Source organism: Telmatherina bonti (assembly GCF_933228915.1).
Source record: "Telmatherina bonti genome assembly, chromosome: 13".
Taxonomy (NCBI): domain Eukaryota; kingdom Metazoa; phylum Chordata; class Actinopteri; order Atheriniformes; family Telmatherinidae; genus Telmatherina; species Telmatherina bonti.
The window spans coordinates 3,629,168-3,655,075 of NC_136611.1; the positions used below are offsets into that span (position 1 = coordinate 3,629,168).

Consider the following 25,908-nt stretch of genomic DNA (forward strand, 5'->3'; position numbering starts at 1 on the left):
CTGGATTGAATCGACTGATTAGTCAGTCCTCTACGAATCAAACCGAAATGAATCAAGCCAAACTGAATCAAACCAAACTGAAACAAACCGAACTGAATCAAACTGAACTGAATCAAACAAAACTGAATCAAACCAAACTGAATCAAACCAAACTGAATCAAACAAACCTGAATCTAACAAAACTGAATCTAACAAAACTGAATCAAACAAAACTGAATCTAACCAAACTGAACCAAACCAAACTGAATCAAACCAAACTGAATCAGACAAAACTGAATCAAACAAAACTGAATCTAACAAAACTGAATCACACCAAACTGAATCAAACCAAACTGAATCTAACAAAACTGAATCTAACAAAACTGAATCACACCAAACTGAATCAAACCAAACTGAATCAAACAAAACTGAATCAAACAAAACTGAATCTAACAAAACTGAATCAAACAAAACTGAATCAAACAAAACTGAATCTAACAAAACTGAATCAAACAAAACTCAATCAAACTGAACTGAATCTAACCAAACTGAATCAAACAAAACTGAATCAAACAAAACTGAATCAAACCAAACTGAATCTAACAAAACTGAATCTAACAAAACTGAATCAAACAAAACTGAATCAAACAAAACTGAATCTAACAAAACTCAATCAAACAAAACTCAATCAAACTGAACTGAATCTAACCAAACTGAATCAAACAAAACTGAATCAAACAAAACTGAATCAACCAAAACTGAATCACACCAAACTGAATCAAACCAAACTGAATCAAACCACACTGAATCTAACAAAACTGAATCACACCAAACTGAATCAAACCAAACTGAATCAAACAAAACTGAATCAAACTAAACTGAATCTAACAAAACTTAATCTAACAAAACTGAATCACACCAAACTGAATCACAACAAACTGAATCAAAACAAACTGAATCAATCAAAACTGAATCAAACAAAACTGAATCAAAACAAACTGAATCTAACAAAACTGAATCACACCAAACTGAATCAAACCAAACTGAATCAAACAAAACTGACTCACACCAAACTGAATCAAACAAAACTGAATCAAACCAAACTGAATCTAATAAAACTGAATCACACCAAACTAAATCAAACCAAACTGAATCAAACAAAACTGAATCACACCAAACTGAATCAAACAAAACTGAATCAAAACAAACTGAATCAAAACAAACTGAATCTAACAAAACTGAATCAAACCAAACTGAATCTAACCAAACTGAACCAAACCAAACTGAATCACAACAAAACTGAATCAAACAAAACTGAATCTAACAAAACTGAATCACACCAAACTGAATCAAAACAAACTTAATCAAACAAAACTGAATCAAACCAAACTGAATCAAACTGAACTGAATCTAACCAAACTGAATCAAATCAAACTGAATCAAACAAAACTGAATCTAACCAAACTGAATCAAATCAATCTGAATCAAACAAAACTGAATCTAAAAAAACTGAATCAAACCAAACTGAATCAAACTGAACTGAATCTAACCAAACTGAATCAAATCAAACTGAATCAAACAAAACTGAATCTAACCAAACTGAATCAAATCAATCTGAATCAAACAAAACTGAATCTAAAAAAACTGACTCACACCAAACTGAATCAAACCAAACTGAATCAAACCAAACTGAATCTAATAAAACTGAATCACACCAAACTAAATCAAACCAAACTGAATCAAACAAAACTGAATCACACCAAACTGAATCAAACAAAACTGAAACAAAACAAACTGAATCAAAACAAACTGAATCTAACAAAACTGAATCAAACCAAACTGAATCTAACCAAACTGAACCAAACCAAACTGAATCACAACAAAACTGAATCAAACAAAACTGAATCTAACAAAACTGAATCACACCAAACTGAATCAAAACAAACTTAATCAAACAAAACTGAATCAAACCAAACGGAATCAAACTGAACTGAATCTAAAAAAACTGAATCAAACCAAACTGAATCAAACTGAACTGAATCTAACCAACCTGAATCAAATCAAACTGAATCAAACAAAACTGAATCTAACCAAACTGAATCAAATCAATCTGAATCAAACAAAACTGAATCTAAGAAAACTGAATCACACCAAACTGAATCAAACAAACCTGAATCAAAACAAACTGAATCAAACAAAACTGAATCACACCAAACTGAATCACACCTAACTGAATCACACAAAACTGAATCACACCAAACTGAATCAAACAAAACTGAATCTAACAAAACTGAATCACACCAAACTGAATCAAACAAAACGGAATCAAAACAAACTGAATCAAACAAAACTGAATCTAACAAAACTGAATCACACCAAACTGAATCAAACAAAACGGAATCAAAACAAACTGAATCAAAACAAACTGAATCTAACAAAACTGAATCAAACAAAAGTGAATCTAACCAAACTGAACCAAACCAAACTGAATCACAACAAAACTGAATCTAACCAAACTGAATCTAACCAAACTGAATCAAATCAAACTGAATAAAAAAAAACTGAATCTAACAAAACTGAATCACACCAAACTGAATCAAACAAAACTGAATCAAACCAAACTGAATCAAATCAATCTGAATCAAACAAAACTGAATCTAAAAAAACTGAATCAAACCAAACTGAATCAAACTGAACTGAATCTAACCAAACTGAATCAAATCAAACTGAATCAAACAAAACTGAATCTAACCAAACTGAATCAAATCAATCTGAATCAAACAAAACTGAATCTAAAAAAACTGACTCACACCAAACTGAATCAAACCAAACTGAATCAAACCAAACTGAATCTAATAAAACTGAATCACACCAAACTAAATCAAACCAAACTGAATCAAACAAAACTGAATCACACCAAACTGAATCAAACAAAACTGAATCAAAACAAACTGAATCAAAACAAACTGAATCTAACAAAACTGAATCAAACCAAACTGAATCTAACCAAACTGAACCAAACCAAACTGAATCACAACAAAACTGAATCAAACAAAACTGAATCTAACAAAACTGAATCACACCAAACTGAATCAAAACAAACTTAATCAAACAAAACTGAATCAAACCAAACTGAATCAAACTGAACTGAATCTAACCAAACTGAATCAAATCAAACTGAATCAAACAAAACTGAATCTAACCAAACTGAATCAAATCAATCTGAATCAAACAAAACTGAATCTAAAAAAACTGAATCAAACCAAACTGAATCAAACCAAACTGAATCAAACAAAACTGAATCTAACCAAACTGAATCAAATCAATGTGAATCAAACAAAACTGAATCTAAAAAAACTGACTCACACCAAACTGAATCAAACCAAACCGAATCAAACCAAACTGAATCTAATAAAACTGAATCACACCAAACTAAATCAAACCAAACTGAATCAAACAAAACTGAATCACACCAAACTGAATCAAACAAAACTGAATCAAAACAAACTGAATCAAAACAAACTGAATCTAACAAAACTGAATCAAACCAAACTGAATCTAACCAAACTGAACCAAACCAAACTGAATCACAACAAAACTGAATCAAACCAAACTGAATCTAACAAAACTGAATCACACCAAACTGAATCAAAACAAACTTAATCAAACAAAACTGAATCTAACCAAACTGAATCAAATCAATGTGAATCAAACAAAACTGAATCTAAAAAAACTGACTCACACCAAACTGAATCAAACCAAACTGAATCAAACAAAACTGAATCTAATAAAACTGAATCACACCAAACTGAATCAAACCAAACTGAATCAAACAAAACTGAATCACACCAAACTGAATCAAACAAAACTGAATCAAAACAAACTGAATCAAAACAAACTGAATCTAACAAAACTGAATCAAACCAAACTGAATCTAACCAAACTGAACCAAACCAAACTGAATCACAACAAAACTGAATCAAACAAAACTGAATCTAACAAAACTGAATCACACCAAACTGAATCAAAACAAACTTAATCTAACAAAACTGAATCAAACCAAACTGAATCAAACAAAACTGAATCTAACTGAACTGAATCAAATCAAACTGAATCAAACAAAACTGAATCAAACAAAACTGAATCACACCAAACTGAATCAAAACAAACTGAATCAAACAAAACGGAATCTAAAAAAACTGAATCAAACCAAACTGAATCAAACTGAACTGAATCTAACCAAACTGAATCAAATCAAACTGAATCAAACAAAACTGAATCTAACCAAACTGAATCAAATCAATCTGAATCAAACAAAACTGAATCTAAAAAAACTGAATCACACCAAACTGAATCACAACAAAACTGAATCAAACAAAACTGAATCTAACAAAACTGAATCACACCAAACTGAATCAAAACAAACTTAATCAAACAAAACTGAATCAAACCAAACTGAATCAAACTGAACTGAATCTAACCAAACTGAATCAAATCAAACTGAATCAAACAAAACTGAATCTAACCAAACTGAATCAAATCAATCTGAATCAAACAAAACTGAATCTAAAAAAACTGAATCAAACCAAACTGAATCAAACTGAACTGAATCTAACCAAACTGAATCAAATCAAACTGAATCAAACAAAACTGAATCTAACCAAACTGAATCAAATCAATCTGAATCAAACAAAACTGAATCTAAAAAAACTGACTCACACCAAACTGAATCAAACCAAACTGAATCAAACCAAACTGAATCTAATAAAACTGAATCACACCAAACTAAATCAAACCAAACTGAATCAAACAAAACTGAATCACACCAAACTGAATCAAACAAAACTGAAACAAAACAAACTGAATCAAAACAAACTGAATCTAACAAAACTGAATCAAACCAAACTGAATCTAACCAAACTGAACCAAACCAAACTGAATCACAACAAAACTGAATCAAACAAAACTGAATCTAACAAAACTGAATCACACCAAACTGAATCAAAACAAACTTAATCTAACAAAACTGAATCAAACCAAACTGAATCAAACTGAACTGAATCTAACTGAACTGAATCAAATCAAACTGAATCAAACAAAACTGAATCAAACAAAACTGAATCACACCAAACTGAATCAAAACAAACTGAATCAAACAAAACTGAATCTAAAAAAACTGAATCAAACCAAACTGAATCAAACTGAACTGAATCTAACCAAACTGAATCACAACAAAACTGAATCAAACAAAACTGAATCTAACAAAACTGAATCACACCAAACTGAATCAAACAAAACTGAAACAAAACAAACTGAATCAAAACAAACTGAATCTAACAAAACTGAATCAAACCAAACTGAATCTAACCAAACTGAACCAAACCAAACTGAATCACAACAAAACTGAATCAAACAAAACTGAATCTAACAAAACTGAATCACACCAAACTGAATCAAAACAAACTTAATCAAACAAAACTGAATCAAACCAAACGGAATCAAACTGAACTGAATCTAAAAAAACTGAATCAAACCAAACTGAATCAAACTGAACTGAATCTAACCAAACTGAATCAAATCAAACTGAATCAAACAAAACTGAATCTAACCAAACTGAATCAAATCAATCTGAATCAAACAAAACTGAATCTAAAAAAACTGAATCACACCAAACTGAATCAAACAAACCTGAATCAAAACAAACTGAATCAAACAAAACTGAATCACACCAAACTGAATCACACCTAACTGAATCACACAAAACTGAATCACACCAAACTGAATCAAACAAAACTGAATCTAACAAAACTGAATCACACCAAACTGAATCAAACAAAACGGAATCAAAACAAACTGAATCAAACAAAACTGAATCTAACAAAACTGAATCACACCAAACTGAATCAAACAAAACGGAATCAAAACAAACTGAATCAAAACAAACTGAATCTAACAAAACTGAATCAAACAAAAGTGAATCTAACCAAACTGAACCAAACCAAACTGAATCACAACAAAACTGAATCTAACCAAACTGAATCTAACCAAACTGAATCAAACAAAACTGAATCTAAAAAAACTGAATCAAACCAAACTGAATCAAACTGAACTGAATCTAACCAAACTGAATCAAATCAAACTGAATCAAACAAAACTGAATCTAACCAAACTGAATCAAATCAATCTGAATCAAACAAAACTGAATCTAAAAAAACTGAATCACACCAAACTGAATCAAACAAACCTGAATCAAAACAAACTGAATCTAACCAAACTGAATCAAATCAATCTGAATCAAACAAAACTGAATCTAAAAAAACTGACTCACACCAAACTGAATCAAACCAAACTGAATCTAACCAAACTGAACCAAACCAAACTGAATCACAACAAAACTGAATCAAACAAAACTGAATCTAACAAAACTGAATCACACCAAACTGAATCAAAACAAACTTAATCAAACAAAACTGAATCAAACCAAACTGCATCAAACTGAACTGAATCTAACCAAACTGAATCAAACCAAACTGAATCAAACAAAACTGAATCTAACCAAACTGAATCAAATCAATCTGAATCAAACAAAACTGAATCTAAAAAAACTGACTCACACCAAACTGAATCAAACCAAACCGAATCAAACCAACCTGAATCTAATAAAACTGAATCACACCAAACTAAATCAAACCAAACTGAATCAAACAAAACTGAATCACACCAAACTGAATCAAACAAAACTGAATCAAAACAAACTGAATCAAAACAAACTGAATCTAACAAAACTGAATCAAACCAAACTGAATCTAACCAAACTGAACCAAACCAAACTGAATCACAACAAAACTGAATCAAACCAAACTGAATCTAACAAAACTGAATCACACCAAACTGAATCAAAACAAACTTAATCAAACAAAACTGAATCAAACCAAACTGAATCAAATCAATCTGAATCAAACAAAACTGAATCTAAAAAAACTGACTCACACCAAACTGAATCAAACCAAACTGAATCAAACAAAACTGAATCTAATAAAACTGAATCACACCAAACTAAATCAAACCAAACTGAATCAAACAAAACTGAATCACACCAAACTGAATCAAACTGAACTGAATCTAACCAAACTGAATCAAATCAAACTGAATCAAACAAAACTGAATCTAACCAAACTGAATCAAATCAATCTGAATCAAACAAAACTGAATCTAAAAAAACTGAATCACACCAAACTGAATCAAACAAACCTGAATCAAAACAAACTGAATCAAACAAAACTGAATCACACCAAACTGAATCACACCTAACTGAATCACACAAAACTGAATCACACCAAACTGAATCAAACAAAACTGAATCTAACAAAACTGAATCACACCAAACTGAATCAAACAAAACGGAATCAAAACAAACTGAATCAAACAAAACTGAATCTAACAAAACTGAATCACACCAAACTGAATCAAACAAAACGGAATCAAAACAAACTGAATCAAAACAAACTGAATCTAACAAAACTGAATCAAACAAAAGTGAATCTAACCAAACTGAACCAAACCAAACTGAATCACAACAAAACTGAATCTAACCAAACTGAATCTAACCAAACTGAATCAAATCAAACTGAATAAAAAAAAACTGAATCTAACAAAACTGAATCACACCAAACTGAATCAAACAAAACTGAATCAAACCAAACTGAATCAAATCAATCTGAATCAAACAAAACTGAATCTAAAAAAACTGAATCAAACCAAACTGAATCAAACTGAACTGAATCTAACCAAACTGAATCAAATCAAACTGAATCAAACAAAACTGAATCTAACCAAACTGAATCAAATCAATCTGAATCAAACAAAACTGAATCTAAAAAAACTGACTCACACCAAACTGAATCAAACCAAACTGAATCAAACCAAACTGAATCTAATAAAACTGAATCACACCAAACTAAATCAAACCAAACTGAATCAAACAAAACTGAATCACACCAAACTGAATCAAACAAAACTGAATCAAAACAAACTGAATCAAACAAAACTGAATCTAACAAAACTGAATCACACCAAACTGAATCAAACCAAACTGAATCAAACTGAACTGAATCTAACCAAACTGAATCAAATCAAACTGAATCAAACAAAACTGAATCTAACCAAACTGAATCAAATCAATCTGAATCTAACCAAACTGAATCAAATCAAACTGAATCAAACAAAACTGAATCTAACCAAACTGAATCAAATCAATCTGAATCAAACAAAACTGAATCTAAAAAAACTGAATCAAACCAAACTGAATCAAACAAAACTGAATCTAACCAAACTGAATCAAATCAATCTGAATCAAACAAAACTGAATCTAAAAAAACTGACTCACACCAAACTGAATCAAACCAAACCGAATCAAACCAAACTGAATCTAATAAAACTGAATCACACCAAACTAAATCAAACCAAACTGAATCAAACAAAACTGAATCACACCAAACTGAATCAAACAAAACTGAATCAAACCAAACTGAATCAAAACAAACTGAATCTAACAAAACTGAATCAAACCAAACTGAATCTAACCAAACTGAACCAAACCAAACTGAATCACAACAAAACTGAATCAAACCAAACTGAATCTAACAAAACTGAATCACACCAAACTGAATCAAAACAAACTTAATCAAACAAAACTGAATCTAACCAAACTGAATCAAATCAATCTGAATCAAACAAAACTGAATCTAAAAAAACTGACTCACACCAAACTGAATCAAACCAAACTGAATCAAACAAAACTGAATCTAATAAAACTGAATCACACCAAACTAAATCAAACCAAACTGAATCAAACAAAACTGAATCACACCAAACTGAATCAAACAAAACTGAATCAAAACAAACTGAATCAAAACAAACTGAATCTAACAAAACTGAATCAAACCAAACTGAATCTAACCAAACTGAACCAAACCAAACTGAATCACAACAAAACTGAATCAAACAAAACTGAATCTAACAAAACTGAATCACACCAAACTGAATCAAAACAAACTTAATCTAACAAAACTGAATCAAACCAAACTGAATCAAACTGAACTGAATCTAACTGAACTGAATCAAATCAAACTGAATCAAACAAAACTGAATCAAACAAAACTGAATCACACCAAACTGAATCAAAACAAACTGAATCAAACAAAACTGAATCTAAAAAAACTGAATCAAACCAAACTGAATCAAACTGAACTGAACCTAACCAAACTGAATCAAATCAAACTGAATCAAACAAAACTGAATCTAACCAAACTGAATCAAATCAATCTGAATCAAACAAAACTGAATCTAAAAAAACTGAATCACACCAAACTGAATCAAACAAACCTGAATCAAAACAAACTGAATCAAACAAAACTGAATCACACCAAACTGAATCACACCAAACTGAATCACACAAAACTGAATCACACCAAACTGAATCAAACAAAACTGAATCTAACAAAACTGAATCACACCAAACTGAATCAAACAAAACGGAATCAAAACAAACTGAATCAAAACAAACTGAATCTAACAAAACTGAATCAAACAAAAGTGAATCTAACCAAACTGAACCAAACCAAACTGAATCACAACAAAACTGAATCAAACAAAACTGAATCTAACCAAACTGAATCTAACCAAACTGAATCAAATCAAACTGAATCAAACAAAACTGAATCTAACAAAACGGAATCACACCAAACTGAATCAAACAAAACTGAATCTAACAAAACTGAATCTAACAAAACTGAATAAAAAAAAAACTGAATCAAAACAAACTGAATCAAACAAAACTGAATCTAACAAAACTGAATCTAACCAAACTGAATCAAACAAAACTGAATCACACCAAACTGAATCAAACAAAACTGAATCTAACAAAACTGAATCTAACAAAACTGAATCACACCAAACTGAATCAAGCCAAACTGAATCAAACAAAACTGAATCAAACAAAACTGAATCGAACAAAACTGAATCGAACAAAACTGAATCAAAACAAACTGAATCAAACAAAACTGAATCTAACAAAACTGAATCAAAACAAAACTGAATCTAACAAAACTGAATCTAACAAAACTGAATCACACCAAACTCAATCAAACAAAACTCAATCAAACTGAACTGAATCTAACCAAACTGAACCAAACTAAACTGAATCAAACCAAACTGAATCAAACAAAACTTAATCAACCAAAACTGAATCACACCAAACTGAATCAAACAAAACTGAATCACACCAAACTGAATCAAACCAAACTGAATCAAACCACACTGAATCTAACAAAACTGAATCACACCAAACTGAATCAAACCAAACTGAATCAAACAAAACTGAATCAAACAAAACTGAATCTAACAAAACTGAATCTAACAAAACTGAATCAAAACAAACTGAATCAAACAAAACTGAATCAAACCAAACTGAATCAAACTGAACTGAATCTAACCAAACTGAATCTAACCAAACTGAATCAAATCAAACTGAACTGAATCTAACAAAACTGAATCACACCAAACTGAATCAAACAAAACTGAATCAAACAAAACTGAATCTAACAAAACTGAATCAAACAAAACTGAATCAAAACAAACTGAATTGAACTGAATCAGAGTTTTGTCGTTGCTCACATGGTCCTGGACAGGATTGAGATGGTCATCACGGTGACGGACAGCAGCAGCAGAGGAATCACTGCCGCCACAGTGGGAACCTCATCTGGACAAAAACCACTTCCTTTAGACTCAGTAGCAAACTAGAACCACACTGGTACCAGTCAGTTACTGGAACCAGGCTGGTACCAGTAACTAGAACCACACTGGTACCAGTCAGTGACTGGTACCATGCTGGTACCAGTGACTGGAACCAGGCTGTTACCAGTCAGTTACTGGAACCATGCTGGTACTGACTGCTGTCCTGATTTCAGGCTGTGGAGGATTTTTATCATCTTTTCATGTGAACTCACCAAACTCAGTCGCGACTGTCAAGATGTTTCTAGAAACCTCATCAGCCAATAGGAGCAGAGAATACTCTGTGTAGGGCGTTAGACCTGAGAAGGTGTGCTGCGATTGGTCCGGCCACAGGGACACCGCTGGAAAAAGACGATTCCCTTGTTTCTACAGACGTGTGATAAACATGTGGGACATCGCAGGAGGAAACTTACATCGTCTGTCAGAGTCCCCTCGTAGCATCACGCTGTAAACGTCCACTCTTATTGGACCAGACTTCCGTTGCCACGCCCACATGATGGTCACCGTCGTCTTGGTCACGTTAATGACCTTCAGACTGACCGCCTCCATTAGAGCTGAGGAGACAAACAGGGTCAGGTCGCTAGGAGACAGGTCAGAGGTCAGCTGACCTCTAAAACCAGGTGATGGGATGTTTACCTCCCTGCTGCAGACTGGCGGACAGAGTCTGAGGAGGTCCAGTCTGCCGGCTGTAGAGCGGGAACACGCTGACCATGTAGGACTCGTCAGGATCCAGATCTGGAAAGACCACACACATGCTGGACGACAAAGCAGACCTGAGGACGTCTTCAGGATCGATCTGAGGACGGTTCTGCAGACCTGAGGACGGATCCGTCTTTAGATCCACAGACCTGAGGACGGTTCTGCAGACCTGAGGACGGATCCGTCTTTAGATCCACAGACCTGAGAACGGTTCTGTAGACCTGAGGACGGATCCGTCTTTAGATCCACAGACCTGAGGACGGATCATTCACAGCTCTTCAGAAGACTGTCCATTTGTGGTCCAGAAGGACCGCGGACCTGCAGGTTTTAGATGTTTCCATAAATTGACAGATATAATTCCAAGAACACGGATCTCCGGGTCCATTAGTTGTCCACATGATCCGATCATCAGAGTCTGGAAAACATCTAAAACCTGCAGAACCTCATGGAGCAGAAAAACCTTTATCTGATTCAATTCAATTCAATTCAACTTTATTTATATAGCATCAAATCACGGCAATGCCATCTCAAGACGCTTTACAGACAGAGGGGAAAACATAATGAAGGCCAATTCATAACAGCCTATATAAGGAAACCAACAGATTGAGTTGAGTCCAACTCAATCTCCCATCCTGAGCAAGCACACTGGCGACAGTGGGAAGGAAAAAACTCCCTTTTAACAGGAAGGAAACCTCCGGCAGAACCCGGCTCAGGACAGGCAGCCATCTGCCTCTGCTGTGTGGGGGGAAGAGGACAGAAAGACAACAGACAACAGGAACTGCTACTCCCGGCCAGGGAGACCTGCTGAGACAGGAGACATACATGTTAATGATGCAACACTGTTATGGGGGGGGGGGGGGGGGGGGGGAATAAGAGAGAGACAAAGAGAAAGAAGCTCAGTGTATCAGGAAATGTCCCTCAGCAGTCTAAACCTATAGCAGCATAACTAAGGGATGCTAACCATCCCTAGCTATAGGACTTATCAAAAAGATAAGTCTTCAGCCTAGTCTTAAAGGTGGGGAGGGTGTCTGCTTCCCTAACACTAACTGGGAGCTTATTCCATAAGAGAGGGGCCTGATAACCAAAGGCTCTGCCTCCTGCTCAGCTCTTTGAGACTCTAGGAACCACAAGTAAGCCTGCAGTCTGCGAACGAAGTACTCTGCTTGGTATATAAGGAACAATGAGGTCTTTGATATATAGTGGTGCCTGGTTGTGGAGGGCTTTATATGTAAGGAGAAGGATTTTAAATTCTATTCTAGATTCAACAGGCAGCCAATGAAGAGAGGCTAAAACTGGAGAAATATGATCTCTTCTGCTGGTTCTGGTCAGGACTCTGGCTGCAGAATTCTGGATCAGCTGAAGGGTTTTCAGGGCATATTTAGGACAGCCCAGTAATAGAGAGTTACAGTAATCTAGTCTCGAAGTAACAAAAGCGTGAACCAGTTTTTCTGCATCACTCCGAGACAGAATGTCCCTAATTTTGGCTATATTACGTAAATGAAAGAAGGCTGTTTTAGTAACCTGCTTAATATGTGGACCAAAGGACAGGTCAGGGTCAAATATTACTCCAAGGTTTCTCACTGTAGCACTGGAAGCTAAAGTAATGCCATCCAGGTTCATTACAAAACCGGAAAATTTAGCTCTGAGTTTTTCAGATCCAACGAGAATTACTTCAGTCTTATCTGAGTTTAAGAGGAGAAAATTTCTAGACATCCAAGTCTTTATGTCTATGAGACAATTTTGTAGCCTATTGGGCTGATTTGTTTAATCTGGTTTAAAGGATAAGTATATCTGAGTATCATCTGCATAACAATGAAAGTTTATTCCATGCTGTCTAATAATTTTGCCTAAAGGGAGCATATATAGCGTGAAGAGTATTGGTCCAAGTACAGAACCTTGAGGAACTCCATGACTTACTGTAGTTTGGGAGGAGGACTTGTCATTTACATGAATAAACTGAAGTCTATCAGATAAATATGATTTAAACCATCTTAACGCTGTACCTGTAATTCCAACCACCTGTTCTAGTCTTTGTAACAGAATGTTATGATCGACTGTATCAAATGCAGCACTAAGATCAAGCAGGATAAGTACGGACACAAGTCCTTTGTCTGAGGCCATAAGAAGGTCATTAGTAACTTTCACCAATGCCGTCTCAGTGCTATGATGAGCTCTAAATCCTGACTGAAACTCCTCGCATAAATTATTTCTGCTCAGGTGGGCATGTAGCTGAGCGGAAACTGTTTTCTCCAGAATTTTGGACATAAACGGGAGGTTAGATATAGGTCTATAATTTGCTATCACCTCTGGATCCAGAGATTGCTTTTTAAGTAAAGGCTTGATTACAGCAGTTTTAAATGATTGTGGTACATATCCTGTCACTAAAGACATATTGATCTGATGTGGATAACAAGACCTGTTGGAGAGAGAACCTGATGGACCGAGAGACGGTTTAGGTCAGGACTTACGGTCCACCGTCAGGACCTTGTTTCCATGATGATGGGTTAAATCATCAACTGAAGGACAGACAGGAGAAGAGGTTCAGGTCCTGATGGAGGTTTTCCTTCCTGGTTCTGGTTCTGATGGAGGTTTTCCTTCCTGGTTCTCGTCCTGATGGAGGTTTTCTGTCCTGGTTCTGGTGCTGATGGAGGTTTTCCTTCCTGGTTCTGGTCCTGATGGAGGTTTTCCTCCCTGGTTCTGGTCCTGATGGAGGTTTTCTGTCCTGGTTCTGGTCCTGATGGAGGTTTTCCATCCCGGTTCTGGTCCTGATGGAGGTTTTCCTTCCTGGTTCTCGTCCTGATGGAGAATTTCCTTCCTGGTTCTCGTCCTGATGGAGGTTTTCCTTCCTGGTTCTGGTCCTGATGGAGGTTTTCCTCCCTGGTTCTGGTCCTGATGGAGGTTTTCTGTCCTGGTTCTGGTCCTGATGGAGGTTTTCCATCCCGGTTCTGGTCCTGATGGAGGTTTTCCTTCCTGGTTCTCGTCCTGATGGAGGTTTTCCTTCCTGGTTCTCGTCCTGATGGAGGTTTTCCTTCCTGGTTCTGGTCCTGATGGAGGTTTTCTGTCCTGGTTCTGGTCCTGATGGAGGTTTTCCATCCCGGTTCTGGTCCTGATGGAGGTTTTCCTTCCTGGTTCTCGTCCTGATGGAGAATTTCCTTCCTGGTTCTCGTCCTGATGGAGGTTTTCCTTCCTGGTTCTGGTCCTGATGGAAGTTTTCCTCCCTGGTTCTGGTCCTGATGGAGGTTTTCCCTCCTGGTTCTCGTCCTGATGGAGGTTTTCCTTCCTGGTTCTGGTCCTGATGGAGGTTTTCCTCCCTGGTTCTGGTCCTGATGGAGGTTTTCCCTCCTGGTTCTCGTCCTGATGGAGGTTTTCCCTCCTGGTTCTGGTCCTGATGGAAGTTTTCCTTCCTGGTTCTGGTCCTGATGGAAGTTTTCCTTCCTGGTTCTCGTCCTGATGGAAGTTTTCCTTCCTGGTTCTCGTCCTGATGGAGATTTTCCTTCCTGGTTCTCGTCCTGATGGAGGTTTTCCTTCCTGGTTCTGGTCCTGATGGAAGTTTTCCTTCCTGGTTCTCGTCCTGATGGAGGTTTTCCTTCCTGGTTCTCGTCCTGATGGAGGTTTTCCTTCCTGGTTCTCGTCCTGATGGAGATTTTCCTTCCTGGTTCTCGTCCTGATGGAGGTTTTCCCTCCTGGTTCTGGTCCTGATGGAAGGCAGCAGGGTGCACGACGCGGGACTGGACAGGTTTTGCGGATTGTGGTGTCTGTAGGAGACAGGAACCGGTCTGAACCGGATCCAACAGGAAAGTCCGAACCACACTGCGTGTTCGCGTGGTTGTGAGGAAGTTGTTCGTGTCTTTGCAGGTAGACTCGCCGGTCTTAACCCGACACTTCAACCGATGTGGTAAACACAGCTGATGTCACCTTTGTGCGTTGCCCCGAGCAACCGGCTGTCTGACTGAATCATGTGACCTTCTGGGATCATGTGACCTTCTGGGATCATGTGACCGTATGGAGTCATGTGACCGTCTGGGATCATGTGACCGTCTGGGATCATGTGACCTTCTGGGATCATGTGACCGTATGGAGTCATGTGACCTTCTGGGATCATGTGACCGTCTGGGATCATGTGACCGTCTGGGATCATGTGACCTTCTGGGATCATGTGACCGTCTGGGATCATGTGACCTTCTGGGATCATGTGACCTTCTGGGATCATGTGACCGTATGGAGTCATGTGACCTTCTGGGATCATGTGACCGTCTGGGATCATGTGACCGTATGGAGTCATGTGACCTTCTGGGATCATGTGACCGTATGGAGTCATGTGACCTTCTGGGATCATGTGACCGTCTGGGATCATGTGACCTTCTGGGATCATGTGACCTTCTGGGATCATGTGACCGTATGGAGTCATGTGACCTTCTGGGATCATGTGACCTTCTGGGATCATGTGACCGTATGGAGTCATGTGACCTTCTGGGATCACGTGACCTTCTGGGATCATGTGACCATTTTAGCTGCTTACACACACAAACATCATGGTGAACAGTCAGACCTGGTACTGCCACGCTGGAGGCGGTTACGTTGCCAACTCTGAACCAGCGGCTGGAAGACAGACTCGTCTCCGACCGCCACCGAACGATGACATGGGAGAGAGGCGGGGCGGAGGGTGGAGCGCTGGGAAGCATCCACTGGACCTGCAGCGTCTTGTTTCCCGGGAAACAGCTGGAAATCCACAGGTTTCTGATGGAGGGGAGGGCTGCAGGACACAGAAACCAGATTAACAACGTACATCCTGACAGAACCGACGTTCGGACTGAAACCGTGTGACAGGAAGCTTCTATCTGAACATCATGTTTCCAAACCGCTGCTTTCTGCGCTGATATGAAACTCAAACTTCTGCAGGAAGTTGCACAACTGCAGGAGTTTCTGCTCTACGTGTCTCACCGCGTTCTAAATCATCACTGAACTGATAAGAAAATACCGTAAAAGTAGCAGAAAAAAAGTTTGAGTCACAACCAGAACTAAACCCGACCAAGAGGAAAAAATCATAGAGATGATGAGCTGATGGAGAAATTATTATTATTTTTCTGTTTAAAATTGGTTTTATTAGAGAATCATGTCTGGTTTAGTGTAGAAGATCACCAGCACGCCCCATGCATACAGAGATTCCTTCTGATTCTCTGAATCTGTAAATATTTTACTAGATGGTGGGATCCTCCATGTCTGCACAGCTTTATGTTGACCAATATTTTCTAAATAATTTAAAATTTAGACCCATTTCTTTTGCAGATGGTGTAACGACTGTCCAGCTGTCCCTTCTGAGGCTCCGCCTCCAGCATGCAGCCTTGTCCCCCGCATACAGAGATTCCCTCTGGTGGGAATTTCTGTGTCTGAAAATCATTTATCTGATATTTTAGATTAATTTTGTCTCAAACTGTTGAAGTTCTGTAAATCGTTTCATCTGAAAGACTCTGAAATGCACCGTTTATACCCAGTCATGGTACCGACCTGTTCCCAGTTAAACCAGTCCCCTTACTGACCTGGTCCCAGTTAAACCAACCCATTCCCAGTTAAACCAGTCCCCTTACTGACCTGTTCCCAGTTAAACCAGTCCCCTTACCGACCTGTTCCCAGTTAAACCAGTCCCCTTACCGACCTGTTCCCAGTTAAACCAGTCCCCTTACCGACCTGTTCCCAGTTAAACCAACCCATTCCCAGTTAAACCAGTCCCCTTACCGACCTGTTCCCAGTTAAACCAGTCCCCTTACCGACCTGTTCCCAGTTAAACCAACCCATTCCCAGTTAAACCAGTCCCCTTACTGACCTGTTCCCAGTTAAACCAGTCCCCTTACTGACCTGTTCCCAGTTAAACCAACCCATTCCCAGTTAAACCAGTCCCCTTACTGACCTGTTCCCAGTTAAACCAGTCCCCTTACCGACCTGTTCCCAGTTAAACCAGTCCCCTTACCGACCTGTTCCCAGTTAAACCAGTCCCCTTACTGACCTGTTCCCAGTTAAACCAACCCATTCCCAGTTAAACCAGTCCCCTTACTGACCTGTTCCCAGTTAAACCAGTCCCCTTACCGACCTGTTCCCAGTTAAACCAGTCCCCTTACCGACCTGTTCCCAGTTAAACCAGTCCCCTTACCGACCTGTTCCCAGTTAAACCAGTCCCCTTACCGACCTGTTCCCAGTTAAACCAGTCCCCTTACCGACCTGTTCCCAGTTAAACCAGTCCCCTTACCGACCTGTTCCCAGTTAAACCAACCCATTCCCAGTTAAACCAGTCCCCTTACTGACCTGTTCCCAGTTAAACCAACCCATTCCCAGTTAAACCAGTCCCCTTACTGACCTGTTCCCAGTTAAACCAGTCCCCTTACCGACCTGTTCCCAGTTAAACCAGTCCCCTTACCGACCAGTGTTGCTGCATGAGATACTTACTGGTCTGTGTGTGTGATACTTACTGGTCTGTGTGTGTGATACTTACTGGTCTGTGTGTGATACTTACTGGTCTATGTGTGATACTTACTGGTCTGTGTGTGTGATACTTACTGGTCTGTGTGTGTGATACTTACTGGTCTATGTGTGATACTTACTGGTCTGTGTGTGTGATACTTACTGGTCTGTGTGTGTGATACTTACTGGTCTGTGTGTGTGATACTTACTGGTCTGTGTGTGTGATACTTACTGGTCTGTGTGTGTGATACTTACTGGTCTGTGTGTGTGATACTTACTGGTCTGTGTGTGTGATACTTACTGGTCTGTGTGTGTGATACTTACTGGTCTATGTGTGATACTTACTGGTCTGTGTGTGATACTTACTGGTCTGTGTGTGTGATACTTACTGGTCTGTGTGTGTGATACTTACTGGTCTGTGTGTGTGATACTTACTGGTCTATGTGTGTGATACTTACTGGTCTGTGTGTGATACTTACTGGTCTATGTGTGTGATACTTACTGGTCTATGTGTGATACTTACTGGTCTATGTGTGATACTTACTGGTCTGTGTGTGATACTTACTGGTCTGTGTGTGTGATACTTACTGGTCTGTGTGTGATACTTACTGGTCTGTGTGTGTGATACTTACTGGTCTATGTGTGATACTTACTGGTCTGTGTGTGATACTTACTGGTCTGTGTGTGTGATACTTACTGGTCTGTGTGTGTGATACTTACTGGTCTATGTGTGTGATACTTACTGGTCTATGTGTGATACTTACTGGTCTGTGTGTGTGATACTTACTGGTCTGTGTGTGATACTTACTGGTCTGTGTGTGTGATACTTACTGGTCTGTGTGTGTGATACTTACTGGTCTGTGTGTGATACTTACTGGTCTGTGTGTGTGATACTTACTGGTCTATGTGTGATACTTACTGGTCTGTGTGTGTGATACTTACTGGTCTGTGTGTGTGATACTTACTGGTCTGTGTGTGTGATACTTACTGGTCTGTGTGTGTGATACTTACTGGTCTGTGTGTGTGATACTTACTGGTCTTTGTGTGTGTGTTTATCCTGAGCTGTGCAGCAGGTCCCATGCTGGCTGCGCTGAAGGCCCGAATGCTGACGGTGCAGTTCCCCTCCTCCACCACCAGGAGCACCGTCGCCTCTGTGACGTTTTCCATCTTCCCACCTGGACTGACGGTCACCTCGTATCCAAGGATACGGCTTTCAGGGTCCAGAGGCTGAAAAGAGAAAAGCGCAAAATCTTCACCACTGATGTTTATTCCTGCTGTAAACATGTTTATTTCTTCTGTAAACATGTTTATTCCTGCTGTAAACAATATTTATTTCAGCTGTAAACGTGTTTATTCCTGCTGTAAACAATATTTATTTCAGCTGTAAACGTGTTTATTCCTGCTGTAAACAATATTTATTTCTGCTGTAAACGTGTTTATTCCTGCTGTAAACAATATTTATTTCTGCTGTAAATGTGTTTATTCCTGCTGTAAACGTGTTTATTCCTGCTGTAAACATGTTTATTTCTGCTGTAAACGTGTTTATTCCTGCTGTAAAGATGTTTATTTTTGCTGTAAACGTGTTTATTTCTGCTGTAAACATGTTTATTCCTGCTGTAAACATGTTTATTCCTGCTGTAAACGTGTTTATTCCTGCTGTAAACATGTTTATTCCTGCTGTAAACATGTTTATTTCTGCTGTAAACGTGTTTATTCCTACTGTAAACATGTTTATTTTTGCTGTAAACATGTTTATTTCTGCTGTAAACATGTTTATTCCTGTTGTAAACGTGTTTATTTCTGCTGTAAACGTGTTTATTCCTACTGTAAACATGTTTATTTTTGCTGTAAACGTGTTTATTTCTGCTGTAAACATGTTTATTCCTACTGTAAACATGTTTATTTCTGCTGTAAACATGTTTATTCCTACTGTAAACATGTTTATTTCTGCTGTAAATGTGTTTATTCCTGCTGTAAACATGTTTATTCCTGCTGTAAACATGTTTATTTCTGCTGTAAATGTGTTTATTCCCGCTGTAAACATGTTTATTCCTGTTGTAAACATGTTTATTTCTGCTGTAAATGTGTTTATTACCGCTGTAAACATGTCTATTCCTGCTGTAAACATGTTTATTTCTGCTGTAAACATGTTTATTCCTGCTGTAAACATGTTTATTTCTGCTGTAAACATGTTTATTTCTGCTGTAAACATGTTTATTCCTGCTGTAAACATGTTTATTCCTGTTGTAAACATGTTTATTTCTGCTGTAAATGTGTTTATTTCTGCTGTAAATATGTTTATTCCTGCTGTAAACATGTTTATTTCTGCTGTAAACATGTTTATTTCTGCTGTAAACATGTTTATTTCTGCTGTAAACATGTTTATTCCTGCTGTGAAGTTGGTCTTTTTAACATGGGAGTCTATGGGGATTTGTTCTGTTTTGCAGCCCCTAGTGGATGAAGGGGGATCTGCAGGGTTTGGTGCTTCCACATAGGCTTCACTTTTAACTGCTGGAGGTTGCCGCTTGGTGTCCGCACTAATAGCTTTTCACAAAGCTGCTGGAGGAACGGTTACTAAGGGCGGAGTTGACCCCGTTGCTATGGATGATGTAATGTTTCCTGACTCTGTGATTGGCTGGGTCGGGTCTTTCCTAGGTCTCTGTCAGAAAACTCATGACAGAGATGCAGGATGCAGATAAAGATATGAAATATAATTTAGGCATTAAGTGCTTTGTTTTTAAACTAGATTAATTAGATTCCAAGAATTAGATTAATTTCTCGCTGGTTATTTTTATTCGCTCATTCTTTCTTCTTTCCACACGTTTCCTCAGGAGGAAGAGCTCATGATGAAGAACATGATGAAGAAGGACGAAGTAATGACTTAAAACTCAGAGATTGACCTTCCACATGAGATGAAGTCGAGTAGATCCTCCAGGTCCAGTTTCCTCCAGTCTGTAACACATGTTTGAAGGTCTGGATGGAACTGGGAAAGAACCAGGATGAAGTGTAAACTGGAAGTCGCGTCTCCAGAACCGGATATGTGGATGTGAACATTCACCTCTGTCCAGCGTCTCCGCGGTGACGTCGGCGCTCCAGTCGCTCATCCAGCTGAACTTCCCCCTGCAGGCCACAGCGGCTCGGTACACGGTGAACGGCTGCAGCTCGCCGATGCTGTACTTTATCATCTGATAATGGACGTGTACGGGGATGGAGTCCTGGACCTGGAAACAGATAAACCTGAGTCTGGAGGTCTGCAGGCCAGCCCATAAAAAGATGAACTTTCTTTTACCTTCAGTTCAGTGTCAAAACAAAAGGAAGTTAAAAAAAAAAAAAAGAAAACATCCTTCCTCATTTCAGAAAGGCAAAGGATTATTTTCTGATGAAATAGTAAAGTTGAGAAGAAGAATATGCTGAGTCATCAGTTTTACACATCTTCACCTTCAGCTCAAAATTTCTCCGTTAATCTGCTGAAAAGTACATTCATCTGTTGGAAATATTTAATCTGAAGTTGGAATTTTATACTTTTTCCTTTCAGCTTTTATGTTTTGATGGATTTTCATGTAAAGCAGCTTGTCGTCAAACTTTTATTTTATTGTAAATTTTGCTGTTTGCTGCTTCGTTTTACTGCTTTACCTTCTGTAATGATTTAATTTTCATAAAAATACTCAAGAAATGTTTTGGAATTTCTTAAAATTTTCCAAAATAATTTCTAAAAAGTTTCAGAAATTTCCCAGAAGTATTCCTGAACTGTTTTAGGTTCACCTGAAATATTCCACAAAACGTTCTTGAAATATTCCTGAAATTATTCTTGACATATTCCAAAAACATTCCATAAATATTCCTGAAATTTTTCTTGACATATTCCAGAAATATTCCATAAATATTCCTGAAATTTTCCTTGACTTATTCCAGAAATATTCCTGAAACGTTCCTGAAATATTCCTGAAATTATTCTTGACATATTCCAGAAATATTCCAGAAACATTCCAGAAATATTCCTGAAACGTTCCTGAAATATTCCTGAAATTATTCTTGACATATTAAAGAAATATTCCAGAAATGATCCAGACATGTCCCTGGAATATTTCAGAATTTTCCTGGAAACGTTCAGGTCCGTGGCACGTATGAACACATTTGTTCCACAAGTTCTGTGGAGCGTTTCCACACCGTCTCCATCCTGTAATCCCACAGCGTGTTCTCTATGGTGAGAAAACCTTCCACCGTATCGGAAAGTATCTAAAAGGTGACCAATGCGGATGCGACCTGGGTCCACGTGGAGGTGCTGGTGGGTCTGTAGCGAAGCCAACAGCTGCCGGGAATGCTGCTTCTCCATGACAGCACCACTGAGTCCTCCGTGGAGCCAAGTACAGTTAAAACCGGCTGAAAAGGTTTGACTGAGGAGAAGAAAGAAGAAGATGGAGGTTTGATTTTCATTTGAGCTTTCTGTGCTACTTATCCATCAAAGAGGTTTGGAGGACTAACATGCATAATACAGAAAAACTGAATGAGGCTGAGACCAGATCTCGGTCCTGGTCACGTGGTTCCTTATCCTGGCTGTCACGTTGAGGGTGGCGGCTGGATTAAAGATGCTCTGACATGATGAGACTGTATTCCTGCTGAAGAACAAAAGGAAACAGACGAACGTTAACATGGAGATGTAAATGTGAATGCTGAGCTGTGCTCACCTAGTGAAGATCAGAGAAACTCTGGACTCGGTGCTGGACTCTGGAGTCCAGCCACATGTCATGGATCCGGTCCGGTCTGCATTCTGGTAGTAACATGACATGTTCAGGGTCTCTGCAGGAAAGCAACCAGAATTAAATGAATAAAAAATACTTCTGAATTTTTCAGCTCCATGCTGATTTAATTTAGCTGTTATGGTCATATTCCAGATGATTTTACACACCTCTCACACCCATTTCCACCACTTAAAATATAAAAATCTCATAATTATGAGATTAAAAAGTCCTAATACGAGTTTAAAAGGAGACATGTTGCATGCTTGTTCGTCTGCAGCTAAGACAGAAACAGAGAATATTTTTATTCAGCTCATGAATATTGTGCCTTTTTTTTAGTAAGTTGTGAACACATTGAAGAGTATTTGAGAAGCTGCTTAACTAATGATGAAATCCTTGCTTTACTGAGTTTAAGAGGAGAACATTTCTAGTCATCCAAGTTCTTAGCAAGTAACAAAACAAAAGCATAACAGCAAGGTTAAGACGCAACTAAATAAATAAAAGTACTTTAATAATACCAGAAAAAGCTAAAATAGAATTAGTTAAATATAACGTTTATGTAGAAATATTTGTAGAAAGCTGTTAGCAAGATGACGCTAACTCAACTTTTTATTCACTAAATCGACAGCAGTCACATTTAGATCCCTGTTCATAAGCACAATGTATGAGATGATGCTAACTCATCTTTGCATTCAGTTAAGCCAGTTGGATTTCTGACTGGGAACTCAGATCACATTACTTCCAAGTACATACTCAACAAGTACTCAACACAGCATGAGTTTGGACAGCATAATGAGCATAATGATGCTAACTCATATTAGCATTCAGCTAGCTGACAGCAGTTAGAAGTTAAAGAGCTGTTAGCATAATGAGCAAGATGGTGCTAATTTATGTTAGCATTCTCTATCGTTTACATGGAGCATTTTTTATCTGATCTGAAAGACTTTTTTATCCAATTGAAAAGTTTCTGCGCATGCTGGAACTACTTAAAGGTTACGTTCATTATGGGTTTCCAGGCAAGACTTGAAAAATGGCGGCAGCCGAGCGGTAACTTTAACAGATACTGTGCTGTTATTGGAAACTGAGCAATTCAACGGTCTGAAAAGGTTTGCAGAATGTTGCTGAGAACAGGAAAGTTAATTTTTTGGCCATTAGCTTTCAGCAAGAAGATTAAGTGTCTGCCATTCAGTTATTCCACATATGTTATTGTATATTTTAAGCGTAAAGGGACAATAGGTAATATTTAGGTTTAGACTGATTTTGTTTTACAACATCTCAGATGTAAAATTGTGAGGTAACTGAATTTATTGAGAATAAAGAACGGTGTGTGTTCTCACGCTGCACAGATGAAGATGTTGGGGGGCTACAGTCTGCAGGGTCGCTGACACACACATGGTCATCTTCATCGCACAGCATCAGCTGACTGCCGTTCACCGTCACCTCTAACAGACACAGAAAACCAAGTTTTAGATCCTCTTTATTTCCCCGCAGCGTCTTCAGCAGTTTGTTTTTATGACGTGTTCACCGTGTTCCAGGCTGCAGACCAAAACACACACAACTTTGACCTGATCAATAAAACTTACAGATCAGAGAAGCAAAACATTAAATACCTGCTGCTGATTTAACCCTTTAGAGTCCAATCCGAGAAAAGGATGGGGACAAAAGTCTCATTTTTAATATAAATATGGAGTCTTTGTTTGGCCCTTTAATAAAAAGTAAAAGCAAAGGCAAATTCTGTATTATTACAGTTTATTCTGGAATATATAAAAATGATTGTAGTGCTAATGGTGTCTCCCAGTTGGCAGAAAAGCAGCATCTGATTGTGTTCAACACGGTTTCTATTGAAATTTTTAACATAAAATGATTTTAAAACGTCTCAGAAACTAAGAGAATAAAGCAAAACCTAAATAAGAAAACACTTCCTGAAACATCAACATCTTAAGTCCACACAAATATCTCAAAACTGAAGTATGAGAACTGATTTATAAATATAAATTAAAATTTAAAATCAAAGACATTTTGCATTAATCTTTCTGTAGTAAATCTGTTAAATCAGAATCTTAATGTCTTTTTATGGAGGCTTTTGGTAAACTCACCCAGAGAAAATGCAACAGAAAAGCAGCTCATCATCATCCAGGTAAAAGACCAAAGGTCCATGTCTACAGGTAAAAACTAGCCATGCACCCAGATCAGCTGCACATCTGATCAGCTGTGTGCTGAAGGACCTACAGGACTGGCTGGAAACCACGTCGGAGGAGTGGCGGTGAGCTCGGTTCCCTCAGACTGGAGCTGATCAGGAAGTTGCTCTGCTCATGTAAACAGTGGCGGCCGCCACCACACCGTCATGTCAGACAGCCAGCACACAGCCTGCCATGAACCAGATGACTGCAGAGAGAAAAGCCGCCAGTGTGGAACACCTGCTTTTAAACTGTGTTGACAGAAACTGGCTTTTAGGAAAGCTCCACTCAAATATTAAACAAAATGAAGAACATGTCACATTACAAACTGTACATCACATAGATCACATGACAGGATCATCCTGAAGCAGGTGGTGCGTTCAGGTGCAACAAGCCAGCATGGTGGACCAGTTCTACCTGCAAAGTTCTCACTGACAACTCGTCCAAGAGCAAGAAAGACGTGTTTTAATAAAGCTTTTTTAAAAAAACAGAAAGCGTAGCAGACATCTTATCAGGTATTGACCAGCTTCTGTCCCAGGAACTGATCATGTGTCTGAATAAATTCACATGTAGTTCAATTTCAGACCGCTGTTGTCAGATGTCCGTTTCTCAAACTTTGCAATGTTTAAACACCAGTTAGAGCTGGTGTTTATCAGTTGTCCTCATCATGCTGTTCACATTTTGACATCATGAGACCAAGACGACACCTAACAATGGAACAACAGTCCCTTGCCATTGCCATGCTTCAAACAGGACGTTCTCAGACAGAAGTGGCCACTGAGCTTGGAGTGTCACAGAGTGTCATCAGCAGGTTGCAACAGAGATATGGAGAGACTGGAAGAGTCACAGAAAGGCCTAGAAGTGGACGTCCTTTGGCCACATCCCGTGCTGATGACCGCTACATTGTGAACACTGCCCTGAGAAACCGGATGATGAATGCCACTCAACTCCAGGCACGTTTAAGAGAGGTGAGAGGCACCCAAGTGTCACGTCAGACCATTCCAAACCGTTTCCATCAGCGTGGTCTGCGTGCTAGACGACCTGCACGGGTACCTGACCACACCACCAGGCAC

The 25,908-nt window shown here is 38.2% G+C and overlaps 1 protein-coding gene across 1 annotated transcript in view; it reads right to left on the reverse strand.

The window, feature by feature from the left end:
* The window catches only part of LOC306763809 (interleukin-6 receptor subunit beta), a 30,000-nt gene extending 5,203 nt beyond the window's left edge, over positions 1-24,797 (reverse strand). The window contains exons 1-13 of the mRNA XM_079250744.1: positions 24,755-24,797; positions 23,996-24,100; positions 22,608-22,719; positions 22,405-22,538; positions 22,186-22,316; positions 20,981-21,143; positions 20,823-20,905; positions 18,957-19,149; positions 16,019-16,222; positions 11,407-11,505; positions 11,184-11,324; positions 10,986-11,111; positions 10,654-10,738 (exon numbers count right to left, since the gene is read on the reverse strand). Of these exons, the coding sequence (XP_079106870.1) occupies positions 10,654-10,738; positions 10,986-11,111; positions 11,184-11,324; positions 11,407-11,505; positions 16,019-16,222; positions 18,957-19,149; positions 20,823-20,905; positions 20,981-21,143; positions 22,186-22,316; positions 22,405-22,538; positions 22,608-22,719; positions 23,996-24,100; positions 24,755-24,791 (1,613 nt within the window). The 5' untranslated portion in view covers positions 24,792-24,797. The remainder of the gene's footprint in view (positions 1-10,653; positions 10,739-10,985; positions 11,112-11,183; positions 11,325-11,406; positions 11,506-16,018; positions 16,223-18,956; positions 19,150-20,822; positions 20,906-20,980; positions 21,144-22,185; positions 22,317-22,404; positions 22,539-22,607; positions 22,720-23,995; positions 24,101-24,754) is intronic.
* Between the last annotated feature and the right edge of the window lie 1,111 nt (positions 24,798-25,908).